The 21,426-nt window shown below is 46.1% G+C and overlaps 1 protein-coding gene across 4 annotated transcripts in view; it reads right to left on the reverse strand.

Moving 5' to 3' along the window:
* Nucleotides 1–21,426, reverse strand: part of DCLK2 (doublecortin like kinase 2) — a 185,837-nt gene that overhangs the window by 71,398 nt on the left and 93,013 nt on the right. For 3 of the 4 annotated variants that reach the window (XR_012754158.1, XM_075347964.1, XM_075347978.1), the window contains exons 4-6: nt 16,721–16,816; nt 6,431–6,481; nt 1,139–1,233 (exon numbers count right to left, since the gene is read on the reverse strand). Coding sequence is in view for 3 of the 4 variants with exons in the window: in XM_075347964.1 (XP_075204079.1) it covers nt 1,139–1,233; nt 6,431–6,481; nt 16,721–16,816 (242 nt within the window). In the remaining variant the exon portion in view is untranslated. The remainder of the gene's footprint in view (nt 1–1,138; nt 1,234–6,430; nt 6,482–16,720; nt 16,817–21,426) is intronic. The other variant, XM_075347971.1, reaches the window with a different exon arrangement.

Genomic DNA, 21,426 nt, shown 5'->3' on the forward strand with positions numbered 1-21,426 from the left:
AGAAAACTGGCAATACTTAACCTACTATTACGATAGCATATTTTGGATAACGAACCACTGTCAAATAAGATAAACTGATATAAATCACAGCCCGATAGTAGGTTAAACTACAGCTCTAGATTAAAATAAAAGGGAAGTGATACGTTTCTGCACTTAGACATATAGTAGCGGTCATAATTTAGACACATGTGACCTTTTCTTATAATGGCTGGGTTATATGCATAGGCCTGGGAATCCTTATAAAACAAGCAAGAATGTTCTGAGAAACCAAACAACTGATTTATAGTAATGCTGACACTGGGAATATGCTGCCAAATAGCAACAGTGCAACCATCCAAGTATTCATTTGGCTCCACAAAGCACTGCAGAAATAGACAAACGAGCCTGCTTGAGATAAAAGCACCAAGTGTGTTCATTATTCAGCAGTATGGGAGATGCTTCTGCCATGCGACTAACTGAAAAATGTTATCAACATAATTTCTTCCATGTCAAATTGGTGGTTTGAGACTAAGGGGGAACTCTGGGAACCTTATAATGTATTTACATTAACTTAAAGGGAACCTGTCACCATAGTTTTTAGGTATAAATCAAAACTAGCAGCTTAAGCAGCTCCTGTGTTACATTCCATAAAGGAATGCATACCACGTCGCCAGGCAAAATCCCGCGCCTGTGCAGAGAAATTGCCGGTTTGCGCATGCACACCGATGTATTCGGATTTGCCTACATGCTCGGCTTGCTTACATGCTAAGGGGCCGCCTAGCCAAGGGAACTAATGCCCTTGCGACTAGTCGCTGACCTCATTAGCATATCATAAAGGATCTTTAGAAATACTTTTTCTAAAGATCCCTTTATCTATGCTATTATAGGCTGTAAAAGTTAGGCAGGGATGATAGTGTATTACTTGACATATTCATTGAAAACTTAAATATTTTGTGCTGACTGGATCCACATCAATGAAACACATCTATTCACAGATGAGAGTCTCTAAAAAGTGAATTCCCAAGTAATGTTCTAGTATAGGTGCATATATGGCAAGTTATAAACACTTTTCTCTCTTTTCATGTCCGCCATCTATCTAATATTCTAATAGTCAGTACTCTAATGAGGTTATATTGATGACAGATTTAATCTAGCTTACCTTTAGACCTCGGTAACTTCCTGGACTTGTTGGCGATGAACACGAAGATTTTGTAGATTTTGGTGTTGACATCTGGCTACTTGGAGTTCCATTCACTAAGATACAAATTACAATGATATAGGGAGTTATAAACCTTGTTATTCTGCTAATATATAGCTGTAGTGTAAAATACCAAAATGGTAATTAACATGGATGAAAACATGCAGCCTTAACAGCCATAGTATCCCAATATTTTACCTCTAATCAGCCATTTGAGTGTGAACGCTTAAACCTGTCATCAGGATGGACCCATGTAGATTGTGAAATCTCTCCAATGCTGAAGTAGCGTAGAAACTACCATATGCAATCTACCATTGCCTCTTGCCGATTGCTTGGCAGTGACATATCTCAGAACATATGGTAATGGGCATAGCTGGCACACCTTGACTACTTCCGACATACTGTCAGATTCATGACCGGTATAACCGTGTCAGTTTTGCAGGAGAGAAATATCACTTGTGATTATAGTAGAGTATAGATGATATTTAATCATGTCCTTCTTCATAAACAGTCTGGGGGGAACTAATTATTTGTTGTAGTTGTGTCATAGTTACATTGATTAAGAAAAAGACTTAGGGGTACTTTACACGCTGTGACATCGCTAGCATCGGCTAGCGATAGCACCCGCCCCCGTTGCACATGCGATATGTGTTGATTGCTGCCGCAGCGAACGTTATCGCTACGGCAGCTTCACACGCACATACCTGCTCGGTGACGTCGCTGTGACTGGCGAACAATCCTTCCTTCAAGGGGGAGGTGCGCTCGGTGTCACAGCGACGTCACCACGATGCCACTAATCGGCCGGCCAATAGAAGCGGAGGGGCGGAGATGAGCAGGACATAACATCCCGCCCACCTTCTCCCTTCCGCATAGCCAGTGGATACAGGTAAGGAGATGTTTGTCACTCCTGCGGGTTTACACACATCGATGTGTGGTGCTGCAGGACCGACAAACAACATCATACCTGCGGTCGATCCGACATTACGGAAATGAACGACGTCACACAGATCAGCGAGATTGTACGCTTCTGTGCTCGTTCATTGTTCCATCTAGGATTTGCACGTTGCGATGTCGCTACCGGCGCTGGATGTGGTCACTAACAACGTGACCCCGACGACATAGTGGTAGCGATGTCGCAACGGTAAAGTACCCCTTAGGGCCATCAAGTTCAACCTTCCTCCATCAATTATACATTTTTGTCATTAAATCATCTATAACCTACAATGTTCTGAGTCCTTTTTTAAAAGTTGTTATAGTGTCTGACATTTATTCTTCTTGTGGTAGGGCATTCCACAGTCTGACTGCTCTCACTTTAAAGAACACTTTCCTATTTAGCTGCTGGAATCGCTTTTCTGCCATCTGCAGTGAGTGTCCTCGGTTCTTAGTATTGTGTTTGGAAGGAATAAGTCATGTGCCAGTTCTTTATATTGACCACACATGTATTTATGCATATAAATGAGATCTCCTGTGAGGCGTTTTTTCTTCTAAGCAAAACAAGCCCAACTTTTCCAACCTCTCATCATATGGGAGGTCTTCCATTCCTTGTAATAATCTAGTTGCCCGCTTTTGAACTGATTATAATTTCTCAATGTCCTTTTTAAATTGTGGAGCCCAGAACTGCATCCTATATTCTAGATGTGGCCTTACAAGTGATTTATACAGGTATAACAATACATTTGGATTACGGGATTTAATTTTTCTTTTTATAGACCCTAAAATCTTATTTGCTTTTGCAGCTGCTGCTTCACATTGAGTGCTACTGCTCAGCTTACTTGTAACCAGAATACCCACGTCTTTCTCCTGTTCTGTAGTTCCGAGTTTACTTGCATTCAATGTATATGCACCAATAGGATTCCTCCATCCTAGGTGCATTACTCTATATTTATTAACATTAAATTTAATTTGCCAAGTGTCTCCCCATTCCAACATCCAGATCTTTTCGTAATATTATATCATCAAGGTCAGTTTTTATTATCCTACATAGTTTGGTGTCATCACCAAAGGCTGGCACTTTATTATCAATCCCATCCACATGAACTTCCATCATGTTTCACTATTGCCTACAGACACTCATTGGTGTAGCACTCTCCAGCCCTTTGGATAATTAATTGACTTCTGTTATTGTCAAATATTTAAAAGTTTGACTCATCAGTCCAGAACACCTGATACCATTCTACTGTACCCTGTTCCTGTGTATAGTTGAGATGCTTGGTCTTGTTTCCATATTGAAGGTATTGTTTTTGGCTACAGTTCTCCCAATAAGACAACTGCCAGACTTCTTCGAACAGTACATGGGTTAGCTGTATCCCACTGCTGATTATCTTCTAATTTTGAGGGGAAGTAAGCATGATTTATCTTTCATCTGCTGCATTAAGTTTCCTTGGCTGATCACTGTGATTACAATCCTCAATATTGCTCTTTTCTTGGTGCTTTTTAGATCTAGATCTTGAACAGCACATCTTGAAACCCCAGTCTGCACAGGCAGCAGGAAATGCTCAGCTCTGCAGCTGCTTCGTCTTCTGGTAGTGGCCGCAGCTGAGTACTGCACATCCACATCTTATTCAGATCAATAGCATTTGAGCATTTCCGGCTGCCTGCTGCCGGGACCAGGAACAGCTGATCAGTGGGAGTGTCGAATGTCTGACCCCGGACGATCAGATATTGATGACCTATCCTAAGGATAGGCCATCAATATAAGAGTAGTAGACAACATCTTTAAGCCTCATACACAGATGTGTCTGTTTCAGTTAATGACTGTGTTTCAACCCATATATGAAATAATTATCATTATCACCTGGTATAATTCAGTATAATTTGTTACTCACAAACGTGATTAGAATCCTACAAAATCCTTAACTTTGCCTAAGTCTACCTAGAGGAACTGTATAAAAAAAAGAATATACACCTGGGAAGTATATGATACACTGCAGATTTTGAAAGTTCTTCCATCTACAAATAATGTAATTTTTAGCGCAGGTAGAACTGTGACCGACAGAATCCTCCCTCCTCCCAAAATCCAGAAAATTACAGTTCATTGGGGAAACCATGAATGCCAACATGTACTTTGACAAACAAAAGCAGAGCATGATCCCCTCCCTTCAGAAACTGGACAGCAACCAATTATACCAACATGAGAATGACCCCAAACAAACATGATGGAAGGCGACTATTGTCTTGCTAGAGAAACTGAGGGTAACAGTGCTGAACATGGCCAAACATGTCTCCAGAGCTAAACCCTATTGAACATCTGTGGGGCATCCTCAAATGGAGGTGGAGGAGCACAAGGTCTCTAAGATCCATCAGCTCTGTGATGCCATCATAAAGGAGTGGAATAGGAGTCTAGTGGCTCCTGTAAAGCTCTCGTGAACTCCATGCCCAAGACAGTTTAGACAGCGCTTGAAAATAATGGTGGTCAAAGAAAATATTGACACCTTGGGCCGAATTTGGCCATTTTCACTTAGAGGTGTACTTAATTTTGGGATATACTGTATATATATCTCACCAGAAAAAAAAATCACATCATTAATGTTTGGTCACCAGTTGTTGTTTCAACACTGAATATTTTTGAACGAACACCAAAAAGAAGAGCACAGCCACTAGGTTTTCCTGTTGGATTCTTTTAGATCTCATTTCAGTTTTGGTAAAACCAGAAACTTACAACCTCAAAACAAAATATCAGTCTTTCTAAGGTCTCAGCCTAACTATAGAGTTAATGGGGCTCAAACTGCCAAATGTTCTCAATTCTCTATCTTCAGGTAAAAAAAGTGTGGCTAATCTGTAAGGGCTTCATGCTACTACAGAGGCTATGTGCATATGAACCTGATACTGTGTGCATGAGTGCCAATAGTTCTAGTGCTTCTACATGGATAGCTGCAGTGTTCAAAATCACCTTACAGATTTATATGATCCTAGTCCAAATTTCATTATTAATTTACAATAAATGCAGAATTCTCTAAACAAAATGTTTCGCAAATACCTTATACAGTATAAGTATACTGGTTACAGCATGTGATATAGTCCAGAGCTGCTTTTACAATTATGCAAGTTTCAGAGATAAAATCTCTTTGCACTCCTTGTTGGTTCATTGCCTCGAAAAGGTACTGTTCAATCCGGAGAGTGTAGTCTTTATATGAGACAATTTATAGTAATTTTATGAAAAAAAAACTACCACTACATTAAAGTTGAGATTTAACTAGTAAACGAGAGTGGAACTCTGGGCCATGTAACAAGCAGTAGCTTTTAGCCTCAGCAATGATTTTCAGCTTAGACAACACTGTATTCTGGTGAGTTTTTTTCCCCCAAAAAATGAGTTTTTGCATGAGTTTTCTTTATCCAAACAAAGATGCTTCACATTCTTAGGCTTAAAAAAAATAAAAGGCACAGAGAATTGACATTTGAAAAAAATAAGCCAAAACAAGAAAAAACAATAGCAAATGTAACAAAATAATAAAAAATATTCACTATTCAATTTCCCTGACAACTTGTTTGCACTCTCCTGGCTCCTGTGGGTACGATCAGTACTACTGAATTACTGCTAATGATTTCTGGCAGCCATGATGCAAGTAATACAGCATGTGACAGCTGAGATCATAGATTGACTATGACAGTCACATGCTGGCCACTTGTAGTTATTGATGATTTCAAATAGATATTGAGTGCACCATGTGAGGTTGAGACATGATAACTTGAAGACATCACATTGATTAACTATGTTCTGTAAGAGAAAGCTGGAACACTTCGCTATTATGTGAGATTGTGCTCAATTAAAACACTGAAAATGGACCTGGAACTGCCTTGGGCACTTTTTGCATATTGGCCACTTGAAAACAAGGATTGAGACACCGTTGATGTTTTTATGCTGGATTGGTGTGGGATATGTTTTCTTTTGTTATTTTTTAACATTTGTTGTTTTCAAAAGTTGGAAAGTATGAGAGAACTGCAACAAATTGCAGAGTGTAACATGGGCTTCAGATTTCAAACCAAGCCCCTTTACTAGGAGGGCTCTAAATAAAGTAGGGGGATATTTACTACACTAAACTTCTTACAATAAGTTAGTCATGTACTAGACAACTGGAATATAAATGTCAAACAAGCAGTAGTAGAAATGCTACTAAAGCAGAGCAACGAAAATGTGTGTGTTGCGATGGTTAAGCCCAGATGTTGAACAGAACAGCTTTATGAAGCTTGACAAAAGGTGAACTGGCTGGTGAGCTAAGAAAGCTAAGAAAGAAAGCCACAATCAGAATGGCTCACCTGGGGACCTTGATGTGGAATAGGCACTGGAGTAGTAGCCAGTCCTTCTCACTGCATTCATTTTACAACATGGGTAAAGATATTAAAAGAATACATTAATTAACAATTCCTGTCTATACATACACTAAAAATCAGCATATTGTTATCTGGATTAGGCCCCTTTTAGATACTTCCAATCCTTTGTCAAACATCCCACTGATGTAGTACAAAAATGCTGCAGTAAAACTGATAACAAAACTCACTGACTAGTTTGCTATGAGGCCAGTTCAATATCCTGTGGCATCATCGATGATGCCGTGTGTATCCATCTGAATATAGACACTGACTATAGTGCATAAATCAACTGTCTGGTCTGGTTTTATAGATTCTCCAGTAATAAAAATATATATATTTATATATATATATATATATATATATATATATATATATATACACAGCGGGTGAAATAAGTATTGACTATGTCCATAATTTTCTAAGTGAAGGGAATTTTGTTTACTTACCGTAAATTCCTTTTCTACTAGCTCCAATTGGGAGACCCAGACAATTGGGTGTATAGCTTCTGCCTCCGGAGGCCACACAAAGTATTACACTTAAAAGTGTAAAGCCCCTCCCCTTCTGCCTATACACCCCCCGTGCATCACGGGCTCCTCAGTTTTGGTGCAAAAGCAAGAAGGAGGAAAAGTTATAAATTGGTTTAAAGTAAATTCAATCCGAAGGAATTTCGGAGAACTGAAACCATTCAACATGAACAACATGTGTACACAAAGAACAACAGCCCGAAGGGAACAGGGGCGGGTGCTGGGTCTCCCAATTGGAGCTAGAAGAAAAGGAATTTACGGTAAGTAAACAAAATTCCCTTCTTCTTTGTCGCTCCATTGGGAGACCCAGACAATTGGGACGTCCAAAAGCAGTCCCTGGGTGGGTAAAGTAAAACCTCGTAATAGAGCCGTAAAACGGCCCCTTCCTACAGGTGGGCAACCGCCGCCTGAAGGACTCGCCTACCTAGGCTGGCATCTGCCGAAGCATAGGTATGCACCTGATAATGTTTCGTGAAAGTGTGCAGGCTCGACCAGGTAGCTGCCTGACACACCTGCTGAGCCGTAGCCTGGTGCCGCAAAGCCCAGGACGCACCCACGGCCCTGGTAGAATGGGCCTTCAGCCCTGAGGGAACCGGAAGCCCAGAAGATCGGTAAGCTTCGAGAATTGGTTCCTTGATCCACCGAGCCAGGGTTGATTTGGAAGCCTGTGACCCTTTACGCTGGCCAGCGACAAGGACAAAGAGTGCATCCGAGCGGCGCAGGGGCGCCGTACGAGAAATGTAGAGTCTGAGTGCTCTCACCAGATCTAACAAGTGCAAATCCCTTTCACATTGGTGAACTGGATGAGGACAAAAAGAGGGTAAGGAGATATCCTGATTGAGATGAAAGGGGGATACCACCTTAGGAAGAAATTCCGGAACCGGACGCAGAACCACCTTGTCCTGGTGAAACACCAGGAAAGGGGCTTTGCATGACAGCGCTGCTAGCTCAGACACTCTCCGAAGTGATGTGACTGCTACTAGGAAGACCACTTTCTGCGAAAGGCGTGAGAGAGAAATATCCTTCATTGGCTCGAAAGGTGGTTTCTGAAGAGCCATCAGCACCCTGTTCAGATCCCAGGGTTCTAACGGCCGCTTGTAAGGAGGGACTATGTGACAAACCCCCTGCAGGAACGTGCGTACCTGTGGAAGTCTGGCTAGGCGCTTCTGAAAAAACACAGAGAGCGCTGAGACTTGTCCCTTAAGGGAGCCGAGCGACAAACCTTTTTCCAATCCGGATTGAAGGAAGGAAAGAAAAGTGGGCAAGGCAAATGGCCAGGGAGAAAAACCCTGATCAGAGCACCAAGATAAGAATATCCTCCACGTCCTGTGGTAGATCTTGGCGGACGTTGGTTTCCTAGCCTGTCTCATAGTGGCAATGACCTCTTGAGATAACCCTGAAGACGCTAGGATCCAGGACTCAATGGCCACACAGTCAGGTTGAGGGCCGCAGAATTCAGATGGAAAAACGGCCCTTGAGACAGCAAGTCTGGTCGGTCTGGTAGTGCCCACGGTTGGCCCACCGTGAGATGCCACAGATCCGGGTACCACGACCTCCTCGGCCAGTCTGGAGCGACGAGGATGGCGCGGCGGCAGTCGGACCTGATCTTGCGTAACACTCTGGGCAACAGTGCCAGAGGAGGAAACACATAAGGGAGTTGAAACTGTGACCAATCCTGAACTAAGGCGTCTGCCGCCAGAGCTCTGTGATCTTGAGACCGTGCCATGAATGTCGGGACCTTGTTGTTGTGCCGGGACGCCATTAGGTCGACGTCCGGCAACCCCCAGCGGCAACAGATCTCCTGAAACACGTCCGGGTGAAGGGACCATTCCCCTGCGTCCATGCCCTGGCGACTGAGAAAGTCTGCTTCCCAGTTTTCTACGCCCGGGATGTGAACTGCGGATATGGTGGAGGCTGTGGCTTCCACCCATAGCAGAATCCGCCGGACTTCCTGGAAGGCTTGCCGACTGCGTGTTCCGCCTTGGTGGTTGATGTATGCCACCGCTGTGGAGTTGTCCGACTGAATTCGGATCTGCTTGCCTTCCAGCCACTGCTGGAACGCCTTGAGGGCAAGATACACTGCCCTTATCTCCAGAACATTGATCTGAAGGGAGGACTCTGGCTGAGTCCAAGTACCCTGAGCCCTGTGGTGGAGAAAGACCGCTCCCCACCCTGACAGGCTCGCGTCCGTCGTGACCACAGCCCAGGATGGGGGCAGGAAGGATTTCCCCTTCGACAGAGAAGTGGGAAGAAGCCACCACTGAAGGGAAGCCTTGGCTGCCCGAGAAAGGGAGACGTTCCTGTCGAGGGACGTCGACTTCCTGTCCCATTTGCGGAGAATGTCCCATTGAAGTGGACGCAGATGAAACTGCGCAAAAGGAACTGCCTCCATTGCTGCTACCATCTTCTCTAGGAAGTGCATGAGGCGCCTCAGTGGGTGTGACTGGCCTTGAAGGAGAGATTGCACCCCTGTCGTAGTGAACGCTGTTTGTCCAGCGGAAGCTTCACTATCGCTGAGAGAGTATGAAACTCCATGCCAAGATATGTCAGTGATTGGGCCGGTGTCAGATTTGACTTTGGAAAATTGATGATCCACCCGAAACTCTGGAGAGTCTCCAGAGCAATGTTCAGGCTGTGTTGGCATGCCACTTGAGAGGGTGCCTTGACAAGCAGATCGTCTAAGTAAGGGATCACCGAGTGTCCCTGAGAGTGCAGAACTGCTACTACTGTTGCCATGACCTTGGTGAAGATCCGTGGGGCTGTCGCCAGGCCGAAAGGCAGTGCCACGAACTGAAGGTGTTCGTCCCCTATAGCGAAACGCAGGAAGCGCTGATGCTCTGGTGCAATCGGTACGTGGAGATAAGCATCTTTGATGTCGATTGATGCCAGGAAATCTCCTTGGGACATTGAGGCGATGACGGAGCGGAGCGATTCCATCCGGAACCGCCTGGTTTTTACGTGTTTGTTGAGCAGTTTTAGGTCCAGAACAGGACGGAAGGATCCGTCCTTTTTCGGCACCACGAACAAGTTGGAGTAAAAACCGTGACCCTGTTGCTGAAAAGGAACAGGGATCACCACTCCTTCTGCCTTCAGAGTGCACACCGCCTGAAGAAGAGCATCGGCTCGCTCGGGGGGCGGAGATGTTCTGAAGAATCAAGTCGGAGGACGAGAGCTGAACTCTATCCTGTAACCATGAGACAGAATGTCTCTCACCCAACGGTCTTTTACCTATGGCAGCCAGGCGTCGCAAAAGCGGGAAAGCCTGCCACCGACCGAGGATGCGGTGTGAGGAGGCCGAAAGTCATGAGGAGGCCGCTTTGGGAGCGGTTCCTCCGGCGGTCTTTTTAGGACGTGACTTAGACCGCCATGAATCGGAGTTCCTCTGATCCTTCTGAGGCCTTTTGGACGAGGAGAATTGAGACCTGCCCGCGGACCGAAAGGACCAAAACCTCGATTGTACCTTCCGTTGTTGAGGTCTGTTTGGTTTGGACTGGGGTAAGGATGAGTCCTTTCCCTTGGATTGTTTAATGATTTCATCCAATCGCTCACCAAACAGGCGGTCGCCAGAAAATGGCAAACCGGTTAAGAACTTTTTGGAAGCAGAGTCTGCCTTCCATTCACGTAGCCACATGGCCCTGCGGACTGCCACCGAATTGGCGGATGCTACCGCCGTACGGCTCGCAGAGTCCAGGACAGCATTAATGGCGTAGGACGCAAACGCCGACGCCTGAGAGGTTAGGGACACCACTTGCGGAGCAGACGTACGTGTGACTGCATTAATCTGCGCATGACAAGCTGAGATAGCTTGGAGTGCCCATACGGCTGCGAATGCTGGAGCAAAAGACGCGCCGATAGCTTCATAGATGGATTTCAACCAGAGCTCCATCTGTCTGTCAGTGGCATCTTTGAGTGAAGCCCCATCTTCCACTGCAACTATGGATCTAGCCGCCAGTCTGGAGACTGGAGGATCCACCTTGGGACACTGAGCCCAGCCCTTGACAACGTCAGGGGGGAAGGGATAACGTGTATCCTTAAGGCGCTTGGAAAAACGCTTATCTGGACAAGCTCGGTGTTTCTGGACTGCCTCTCTGAAGTCAGAGTGATCCAGAAACGTACTCATTGTACGTTTGGGAAACCTGAAACGGAATTTCTCCTGCTGAGAAGCTGACTCCTCAATTGGAGGAGCTGGGGGAGAAATATCCAACACCTGATTGATGGTCGCTATAAGGTCATTCACTATGGCGTCACCTTCAGGTGTATCTAGGTTGAGAGCAGCCTCAGGATCAGAATCCTGATCTGCTACCTCCGCTTCATCATCCAGAGAGTCCTCCTGCTGAGACCCTGAACAGTGTGATGAAGTCGAGGGAATTTCCCAGCGAGCCCGCTTAGGCGGCCTGGGACTGCGGTCCGTGTCAGAGACCTCACCCTGGGACCTATGGGTCACCCCAGGAGCACTTTGCTGCTCCAACTGAGGGGGGCCTGGGGTCAATGATTCAACAGTGCCCGGGGCCTGAGTCACCGGTCTGGACTGTAAGGCTTCTAGTATCTTAGCAGACCATTTATCCATACTCTCAGACAGTTCGTCAGCAAATACTGCAAACTTCGTCCCTGTCACCTGGACAGTGGTAGCAGGTGGTTCCACCTGGGTCACCAGTGGCAGGGGCTCCGGCTGAGTAAGTGCCACAGGGGCCGAGCATTGCACACAATGAGGGTCGGTGGAACCTGCCGGTAGTATAGCCGCACATGAGGTACAGGTTGCAAAGTAAGCCTGTGCTTTGGCACCCTTGCTTTTTGCGGACGACATGCTGTTGTCTCCTCTGAGTACAATCCAGGAGGGTATATAGCCAAAAATCAACAGTGCGACCGTACAGTGTAAATGTATAGCATATAAGCATATATGCCTGGGCCTCCCAGAGCCGTGTTGTCTCTCCTCTCCAGCGTCAGAAGTGCTGACAGGAATGGCTGCCGGCGTTCTGTGGGGGAGGAGGGGGCCGTGGGCGTGCCCTAGAAAGTGCGGGAATCTGGTGCCCCACTGTGCTGAGTGAGGGGGGAGGAGGATACAAAGTATGCTCCAGCCCTCAGCGCTGACGTCCTGTGCAGCGTCCCGCCCTTCCCCTGACTGGCAGACCTGGGGGCGGGAATATGCGATACTAGGCCGCAAAAGCCGGGGACTAAAGTTATAAGCGCGGCCGGCAAATAAGCGCGGTCGGCGCGGTAGTCCCCGGCGCACTAACACACCCAGCAGTGCTGCAGTGTGTATGGCACAAGCGCTCCATGCGCGGTCCCCCAAGGGGACACAGAGTACCTCACAGTAGCAGGGCCTTGTCCCTGACGATACCCGGCTCCTGTCCAGCAGATTCCCCAGGGGCTGCGGAGGGAGCACGGTCCCCGTGCCTGGAGACCGATTAGGATCCCACTTCACCCAGAACCCTTAAGGGATGGGGAAGGAAAACAGCATGTGGCTCCTGCCTATGTACCCGCAATGGGTACCTCAACCTTAACAACACCGCCGACCAGAGTGGGGTGAGAAGGGAGCATGCTGGGGGCCCTGTTATGGGCCCTCTTTTCTTCCATCCGACATAGTCAGCAGCTGCTGCTGACTAAGATGTGGAGCTATGCGTGGATGTCAGCCTCCTTCGCACAAAGCATAAAAACTGAGGAGCCCGTGATGCACGGGGGGTGTATAGGCAGAAGGGGAGGGGCTTTACACTTTTAAGTGTAATACTTTGTGTGGCCTCCGGAGGCATAAGCTATACACCCAATTGTCTGGGTCTCCCAATGGAGCGACAAAGAAAAATATATTTCTAAGGGAGTTATTGACAAGGATTTCTCCTCAGATGTCTATGACAATCCATTGAGTCCACAATGGCAAAGAAATCAAACAATAGATGTCCATAAATTATGTGTAATGATTAAAAATGACACAGGGAAAAAGTTTTGAACACGCTTTCGAAAATGTAATTAATACTTCGTACAAAAGCACTTTTCAAATCCTAAAGATTCTGTGGGCTCATATTATGAACTCTGAGATTTAGTATAAGTTCACCCAGGGCATCTTTGTTACAAAGATGCACCAAAATGCATGCATTTCCTTCTCCCAGCAAAGTCTATGAGATTTTGATTTTGCTGTCCACACTGGGCATCTTTGGTTAGCTGCATTCTTGGCTGCGTTTTTGAAGATGCAGCATGTCAATTCTTATTGAGTTTTTCCAATCAATAGATTTGAATTAAAAAACGCATTGGGCAAAACACGGTAAAGACGCGCCAAAAATGCATTGTGTTTTTGATGCGTTGCATTTTGGTGCGTTTTTTCGTGACAAAAACGCTGCATCTTTGTGGTAAGAAAAATATATGCTGCATGTGAATTACTTTCTTTCTTTGAAACCAATTGAAAGTTTCCTTGACGGTGTGTTTGGGAGGATCATTGTCTTGCTGAAATGTCCACCCTTTTTTCATCGTTATCCATTTGTCCATTCATCTTTCCTTCAATTATATAAAGTTTGTCAGTGCTGTATGCTGAAAAACAGCCCACACTATAATGTTTCCAAGTCCAAACTTCACTGTTAGTATGGTGAAAAAGGCCTCCAAACATGGTGTTTATTATGGCATCCAAAGAGTTCAATTTTGATCTCATTTGACCAGACTATATTGTTGCAGTTTTTCACAGGCTTGTCTAAATGTTGCCCGGACGTAGTCTGCTATGTCTGGGCATCCGCCTGCAGAAAGCGTATAGACCCGAAAATGGTGCAAGACAGAGCATACACTTAGTCTGTCTGCTCCATTATACTCAATGGTCCTGTCGGCGCATACGTCCGAAACAAGTTTTTTGGGGGGAGGGGAAGGATTTCGGACATATGCACCGACGAAGCCAAGCCACTGAAACACAATGAGAAAGGAGCCTTAGTATCCAATAATGGAAAAAAAAAGAACGGAAGAGCAGCAAATACTCATTCTCTGCTTCCACAATACCATGTAGCCCAAGGTTCAGGATATACATGTTTGTCTGTAGGTGGTGCTTAACCCACTCAGGCCAACAACAAATCAAATGTAGTTCAAAGGAAAAAGTCAGAGGGGCACTCACCGATATAACATACTTCTTCTTTATCTTCATGTTACAAGCTGCAGTGTGGGTGTGCGGGGACCAAGTGGACCAGCTGGGAACCGTTGAAACGCTGGGAGACGTGAAACAGCCATCATTCGCTTGGTGCCCACACATCCCCACACACTGACACCGCAGCTTGTAACATGAAGAAATAAAGAAGAAGTGTGTTATATCGGTGAGTACCCCTCTGAATCTTTTCTTTGAACTATCTGACCCCGAAACATTTGACCACCCTGCCTCATGGCTTATCCGTGAGTAGTGAATAGCATCACACAAACTTTAAATGCGTTAGAAAAATGCATATTGTTCAGCAATGAAGTCTTGCGTTGTTAGTGTGCATACTGGCATTGGAGGTTGAGTACATTATTTATTGTGTTTTTTTTTAAAATAATTTGTACCTGTTGATTCCAGATCTTTCTTTAGCTTTCCAAAGGTGGTCCTTGGACAACTCTACTGATAATTATTTTCACTGTTCTGTCTGAAATCTTGCAGGGACTTGGTCATGACTGGTTTTTGGTGAAATTATGTTCTTTCCACTTCTGAGCTGGTGTTGTGACATTCCATGGCTTTTTTTTCACCTCTTTTTCTGCATGTGTTCAATACTTTTTCCCGTGTCATTTCTCATTATTACACATAATGTATGGACATCTACAGTTGAAACCAGAAGTTTACATCCACTATCTAAAAAGACACATCTGCATGTTTTTCGCACTATCTGACATGAAATCAGAATAAACCTTTCCTGTTTTAGGTCAATTAGGAACCAAAATTATTTATATTTGCCAAATGCCAGAATAATGAGAGAGAGAGAGAGAGAGAGAGAGAGAGAGAGAGAGAGAGAATGTTTTAAGGTATTTTTATTACTTTCTGCAAAGTCAAAAGTTTACATACATTTCATTAGTATTTGGTACTATTGCCCTTCAACTGTATGACTTGGGTGAAACGCTTTGGATATCCTTCCACAAGCTTCTCACAATAGTTTGTAGGAATTTGGGCCCATTCTTCCTGACAGAACTGGTGTAACTGAGCCATGTTTGTAGGTCGCTTTGCTCACACCTGCCTTTTCAGCTTTGCCCTTAAATTTTCAATAGGACTGAGATCAGGGCTCTGTGATGGCCCCTCCAAAACATTGACTTTGCTATCCTTAAGCCACTTTGTAACCAGTTTGGCAGTATGCTTTGGGTCACTGTCCATTTGGAAGACCCATTTCCACCAAAGCTTTAAGTTCCTGGCTGATATCTTGCAATGTTTCTTCAGTATTGCCACATAATCTTCTTTTAAAATGATGCCATCTATTTTGTGAAGTGCTCTAGTCCCTCCTGCAGCAAAACAACCCCAGACCATGATGCTCCCACACCTGTGTTTTACAGTTAGGATGGTGTTTTTAGGCTTCAAAGCTTCTCCCTTTTTCCCCCAATGGTCATTATAGCCAAAAAGTTCAATTTTAGTTTTGTCAGACCACAGGATATGTTTGCAAAAAGTAAGGTCTTTGTTCCTGTGTGCATTTGCAAACATTATTCTGGCTTTTTATGTTTCTTTTGGTGTAATGGCTTCTTCCTGGCAGAGTAGCCTTCCAGCCCATGTTGATACAGTACTCTTTTCACTGTGGATAACGACACAATTTTACCAGCTTCCTCCAGCATCTTCACAAGGTCTTTTTCTTTTGTTCTTGGATTGATAAGCACATGTCTGACCAAAGTACGTTCATCTCTGGTACACAGAACCTCACTGCTTCTGAGTGGTATGATGGCTGGACAATCCCATCTGGTCTGTACTTGCATATAATTGTTTGTACATATGAACAAGGCACCTTTTAACTTTGCAGAGAGTAATAAAAATGCCTTACAACATTCTCTCTCTTTTTCTCTCATTATTCTGGCATTTGGCAAATATAAATAATTTTAGTAATCTTAGTGACCTAAAATGGGAAAGGTTTATTCTGATTTCATGTCAAATAGTAAAAAAAAGCATGCATATGCGTTTATTTAGATAGTGTATGTAAACTTCTGGTTTCAATTGTATGGTTTGATGTATTTGCCTGTGTGGATTGGATTGATTGTTGCTGACATCTGGTGAGAATTTCATGGCAATAGCACCTTTAGACGTTTAGAAAATGGGTGACGTATTCAATACTTATTTCACCCGTTGTATATATGTACAGCATATGGTATAAGGTAGAAATTATTTTAACAAAACGTAATCAATTTAATGGCAGCAGTTATCTAATTATGGACCCTCTATTTTTGTCGCAATGTGAAAAAGTAGGTAATAGAGACAGCTCAACCCATCCTCCACAATGACCTCTGCACATGTCACAGAGCATGCTCATAGCACTATCACACAGAAGTCAATAGGATGTTTTCTGAAAATCTCTGTCTGAATCTGTTGCAGTAGATGATGCCACCATAATCACATAGTGAAATCAGAATACTAGATCAGTAATCAGAAAATAAAATATTTTGAGATAAAGATTTCAATTAGTAAAAAAAGAACTGATTCATTCCCTTTAAAAATACAAAATCATGTACTAGGCAGCAGTACAATAATCTGATAAAATGAAAAACTACAGGAGATAACATAACTTCTTGAAAACTTGAACAATTTCATTACCTGCTCCTGGAGATTTGCTGCGTCGCGAAGTCCCAGGACTCTTAGAACCTGAATGCCTCTGGGAGCGTGAATATGAAGTTTTCATAACACGACACTCTGCAACAAGAAAGGGGCAATAAATTTCTGTGGTGCAAAGCATTAGCAATGTCCAAATAAATTGCATAGCAACAGAAGGCTGCTCCCGGGGAAAGAGCAGGTGGGATACGCTTGTATTACTGGTGAAGCTTGAATTAGGCAGTCATGATTGCAATGAACTGAAAATAATGATTTATTTTAAAGGACTTTTTAAGGTTGCCTAGTGGACCTGTTGGGAGGCTTTTTATTGAACACTGTGGTATTTAAATGGAATTTTTCAAGAGAAAACACATTAGGCCATTCTTACATCATTTACAATAATGATCAACACATCCAAAAGAAGGGAATTTTGTTTACTTACCGTAAATTCCTTTTCTTCTAGCTCCAATTGGGAGACCCAGACAATTGGGTGTATAGCTATGCCTCCGGAGGCCACACAAAGTATTACACTAAAAGTGTAAAGCCCCTCCCCTTCTGCCTATACACCCCCCGTGCTCCCACGGGCTCCTCAGTTTTGGTGCAAAAGCAAGAAGGAGGAAAAAATTATAAACTGGTTTAAAGTAAATTCAATCCGAAGGAATATCGGAGAACTGAAACCATTCAACATGAACAACATGTGTACACAAAAAAACAGGGGCGGGTGCTGGGTCTCCCAATTGGAGCTAGAAGAAAAGGAATTTACGGTAAGTAAACAAAATTCCCTTCTTCTTTGTCGCTCCATTGGGAGACCCAGACAATTGGGACGTCCAAAAGCAGTCCCTGGGTGGGTAAATAATACCTCATAATAGAGCCGTAACGGCTCCGTCCTACAGGTGGGCAACCGCCGCCTGAAGGACTCGCCTACCTAGGCTGGCATCTGCCGAAGCATAGGTATGCACCTGATAGTGTTTCGTGAAAGTGTGCAGGCTCGACCAGGTAGCTGCCTGACACACCTGCTGAGCCGTAGCCTGGTGCCGCAAGGCCCAGGACGCTCCCACGGCCCTGGTAGAATGGGCCTTCAGCCCTGAGGGAACCGGAAGCCCCGAGGAACGATAAGCTTCGAGAATTGGTTCCTTGATCCACCGAGCCAGGGTTGATTTGGAAGCTTGTGTCCCTTTACGCTGGCCAGCGACAAGGACAAAGAATGCATCCGAGCGGCGCAGGGGCGCCGTACGAGAAATGTAGAATCTGAGTGCTCTCACCAGATCTAACAAGTGCAAATCCTTTTCACATTGGTGAACTGGATGAGGACAAAAAGAGGGTAAGGAGATATCCTGATTGAGATGAAAAGGGGATACCACCTTAGGGAGAAATTCCGGAACCGGACACAGAACCACCTTGTCCTGGTGAAACACCAGGAAAGGGGCTTTGCATGACAACGCTGCTAGCTCAGACACTCTCCGAAGTGAAGTGACTGCTACTAGGAAAACCACTTTCTGCGAAAGGCGTGCGAGAGAAATATCCCTCATTGGCTCGAACGGTGGTTTCTGAAGAACCATCAGCACCCTGTTCAGATCCCAGGGTTCTAACGGACGCTTGTAAGGAGGGACGATGTGACAAACCCCCTGCAGGAACGTGCGTACCTGTGGAAGTCTGGCCAGGCGCTTCTGAAAAAACACAGAGAGCGCAGAGACTTGTCCCTTAAGGGAGCCGAGCGACAAACCCTTTTCCAATCCGGATTGAAGAAAGGACAGAAAAGTGGGCAAGGCAAATGGCCAGGGAGAAAAACCCTGAGCAGAGCACCACGACAGGAATATTTTCCACGTCCTGTGGTAGATCTTGGCGGACGTTCGTTTCCTAGCCTGTCTCATAGTGGCAATGACCTCTTGAGATAATCCTGAAGACGCTAAGATCCAGGACTCAATGGCCACACAGTCAGGTTGAGGGCCGCAGAATTCAGATGGAAAAACGGCCCTTGAGACAGCAAGTCTGGTCGATCTGGTAGTGCCCACGGTTGGCCGACCGTGAGATGCCACAGATCCGGGTACCACGACCTCCTCGGCCAGTCTGGAGCGACGAGGATGGCGCGGCGGCAGTCGGCCCTGATCTTGCGTAACACTCTGGGCAACAGTGCCAGAGGAGGAAACACATAAGGGAGTTGAAACTGCGACCAATCCTGAACTAAGGCGTCTGCCGCCAGAGCTCTGTGATCGTGAGATCGTGCCATGAATGCCGTGACCTTGTTGTTGTGCCGGGACGCCATTAGGTCGACGTCCGGCATTCCCCAGCGGCAACAGATCTCCTGAAACACGTCCGGGTGAAGGGACCATTCCCCTGCGTCCATGCCCTGGCGACTGAGAAAGTCTGCTTCCCAGTTTTCAACGCCCGGGATGTGAACTGCGGAGATGGTGGAGGCCGTGGCTTCCACCCACATCAAAATCCGCCGGACTTCCTGGAAGGCTTGCCGACTGCGTGTTCCGCCTTGGTGGTTGATGTATGCCACCGCTGTGGAGTTGTCCGACTGAATTCGGATCTGCTTGCCTTCCAGCCACTGCTGGAACGCTTTTAGGGCAAGATACACTGCCCTGATCTCCAGAACATTGATTTGAAGTGAGGACTCTTGCTGAGTCCACGTACCCTGAGCCCTGTGGTGGAGAAAGACTGCTCCCCACCCTGACAGACTCGCGTCCGTCGTGACCACCGCCCAGGATGGGGGTAGGAAGGATTTCCCCTTCGATAATGAAGTGGGAAGAAGCCACCACCGAAGGGAAGCTTTGGTTGCCTGAGAGAGGGAGACGTTCCTGTCGAGGGACGTCGGCTTCCTGTCCCATTTGCGCAGGATGTCCCATTGAAGAGGACGCAGGTGAAACTGCGCGAAAGGGACTGCCTCCATTGCTGCCACCATCTTCCCCAGGAAGTGCATGAGGCGCCTCAAGGGGTTTGACTGACCTTGAAGGAGAGATTGCAACCCTGTCTGCAGTGACCGCTGTTTGTTCAGCGGAAGCTTCACTATCGCTGAGAGAGAATGAAACTCCATGCCAAGATATGTCAGCGATTGGACCGGTGTCAGATTTGACTTTGGAAAATTGATGATCCACCCGAAACTCTGGAGAGTCTCCAGAGTAACGTTGAGGCTGTGTTGGCATGCCTCTTGAGAGGGTGCCTTGACCAGCAGATCGTCTAAGTAAGGGATCACCGAGTGACCCTGAGAGTGGAGTACCGCAACTACTGTAGCCATGACCTTGGTGAAAACCCGTGGGGCTGTCGCCAGTCCGAACGTCAGTGCCGCGAACTGAAGGTGTTCTTCTCCTATGGCGAAGCGCAGGAAGCGCTGATGCTCTGGAGCAATCGGTACGTGGAGATAAGCATCTTTGATATCGATCGATGCAAGGAAATCTCCTTGGGACATTGAGGCGATGACGGAGCGGAGGGATTCCATCCGGAACCGCCTGGTCTTTACGTGTTTGTTGAGCAGTTTTAGGTCCAGGACAGGACGGAAAGACCCGTCCTTCTTTGGAACCACAAACAGGTTGGAGTAAAAACCGTGACCCTGTTGCTGAAGAGGAACCGGGACCACCACTCCTTCTGCCTTCAGAGTGCCCACCGCCTGCAGAAGAGCATCGGCTCGCTCGGGAGGCGGAGATGTTCTGAAGAATCGAGTCGGAGGACGAGAGCTGAACTCTATCCTGTAACCGTGAGACAGAATGTCTCTCACCCAACGGTCTTTTACCTGTGGCAGCCAGGTGTCGCAAAAGCGGGAGAGCCTGCCACCGACCGAGGATGCGGTGTGAGGAGGCCATAAGTCATGAGGAAGCCGCCTTGGTAGCGGCACCTCCGGTGGTCTTTTTAGGGCGTGACTTAGACCGCCATGAATCGGAGTTCCTCTGATCCTTCTGAGGCCTTTTGGACGAGGAGAATTGGGACCTGCCCGCACCCCGAAAGGACCGAAACCTCGACTGTCCCCTCCTCTGTTGGGGTATGTTTGGTTTGGCCTGGGGTAAGGATGTTTCCTTTCCCTTGGATTGTTTGATGATTTCATCCAATCTCTCACCAAACAAACGGTCGCAAGAAAATGGCAAACTGGTTAAGCACTTTTTGGAAGCCGAATCTGCCTTCCATTCCCGTAGCCACAAGGCCCTGCGTATTGCCATCGAATTGTCGGCTGCAACCGCCGTACGGCTCGCAGAGTCCAGGACAGCATTAATAGCGTAGGACGCAAATGCCGACGTTTGAGAGGTTATGGACGCCACTTGCGGCGCAGACGTACGTGTGAGTGCGTCAATTTGCGCTTGACCCGCTGAGATAGCTTGGAGTGCCCATACGGCTGCGAATGCTGGAGCAAAAGACGCGCCGATAGCTTCATAGATGGATTTCAACCAGAGCTCCATCTGTCTGTCAGTGGCATCTTTGAGTGAAGCCCCATCTTCAACTGCAACTATGGATCTAGCCGCCAGTCTGGAGATTGGAGGATCCACCTTGGGACACTGAGTCCAGCCCTTGACCACGTCAGGGGGGAAGGGATAACGTGTATCCTTAAGGCGCTTGGAAAAACGCTTATCTGGACAAGCTCGGTGTTTCTGGACTGCCTCTCTGAAGTCAGAGTGGTCCAGAAACATACTCGTTGTACGCTTGGGAAACCTGAAACGGAATTTCTCCTGCTGAGAAGCTGACTCCTCTACTGGAGGAGCTGAGGGAGAAATATCCAACATTTG

Source organism: Anomaloglossus baeobatrachus, chromosome 1 (genome assembly GCF_048569485.1).
Source record: "Anomaloglossus baeobatrachus isolate aAnoBae1 chromosome 1, aAnoBae1.hap1, whole genome shotgun sequence".
Taxonomy (NCBI): domain Eukaryota; kingdom Metazoa; phylum Chordata; class Amphibia; order Anura; family Aromobatidae; genus Anomaloglossus; species Anomaloglossus baeobatrachus.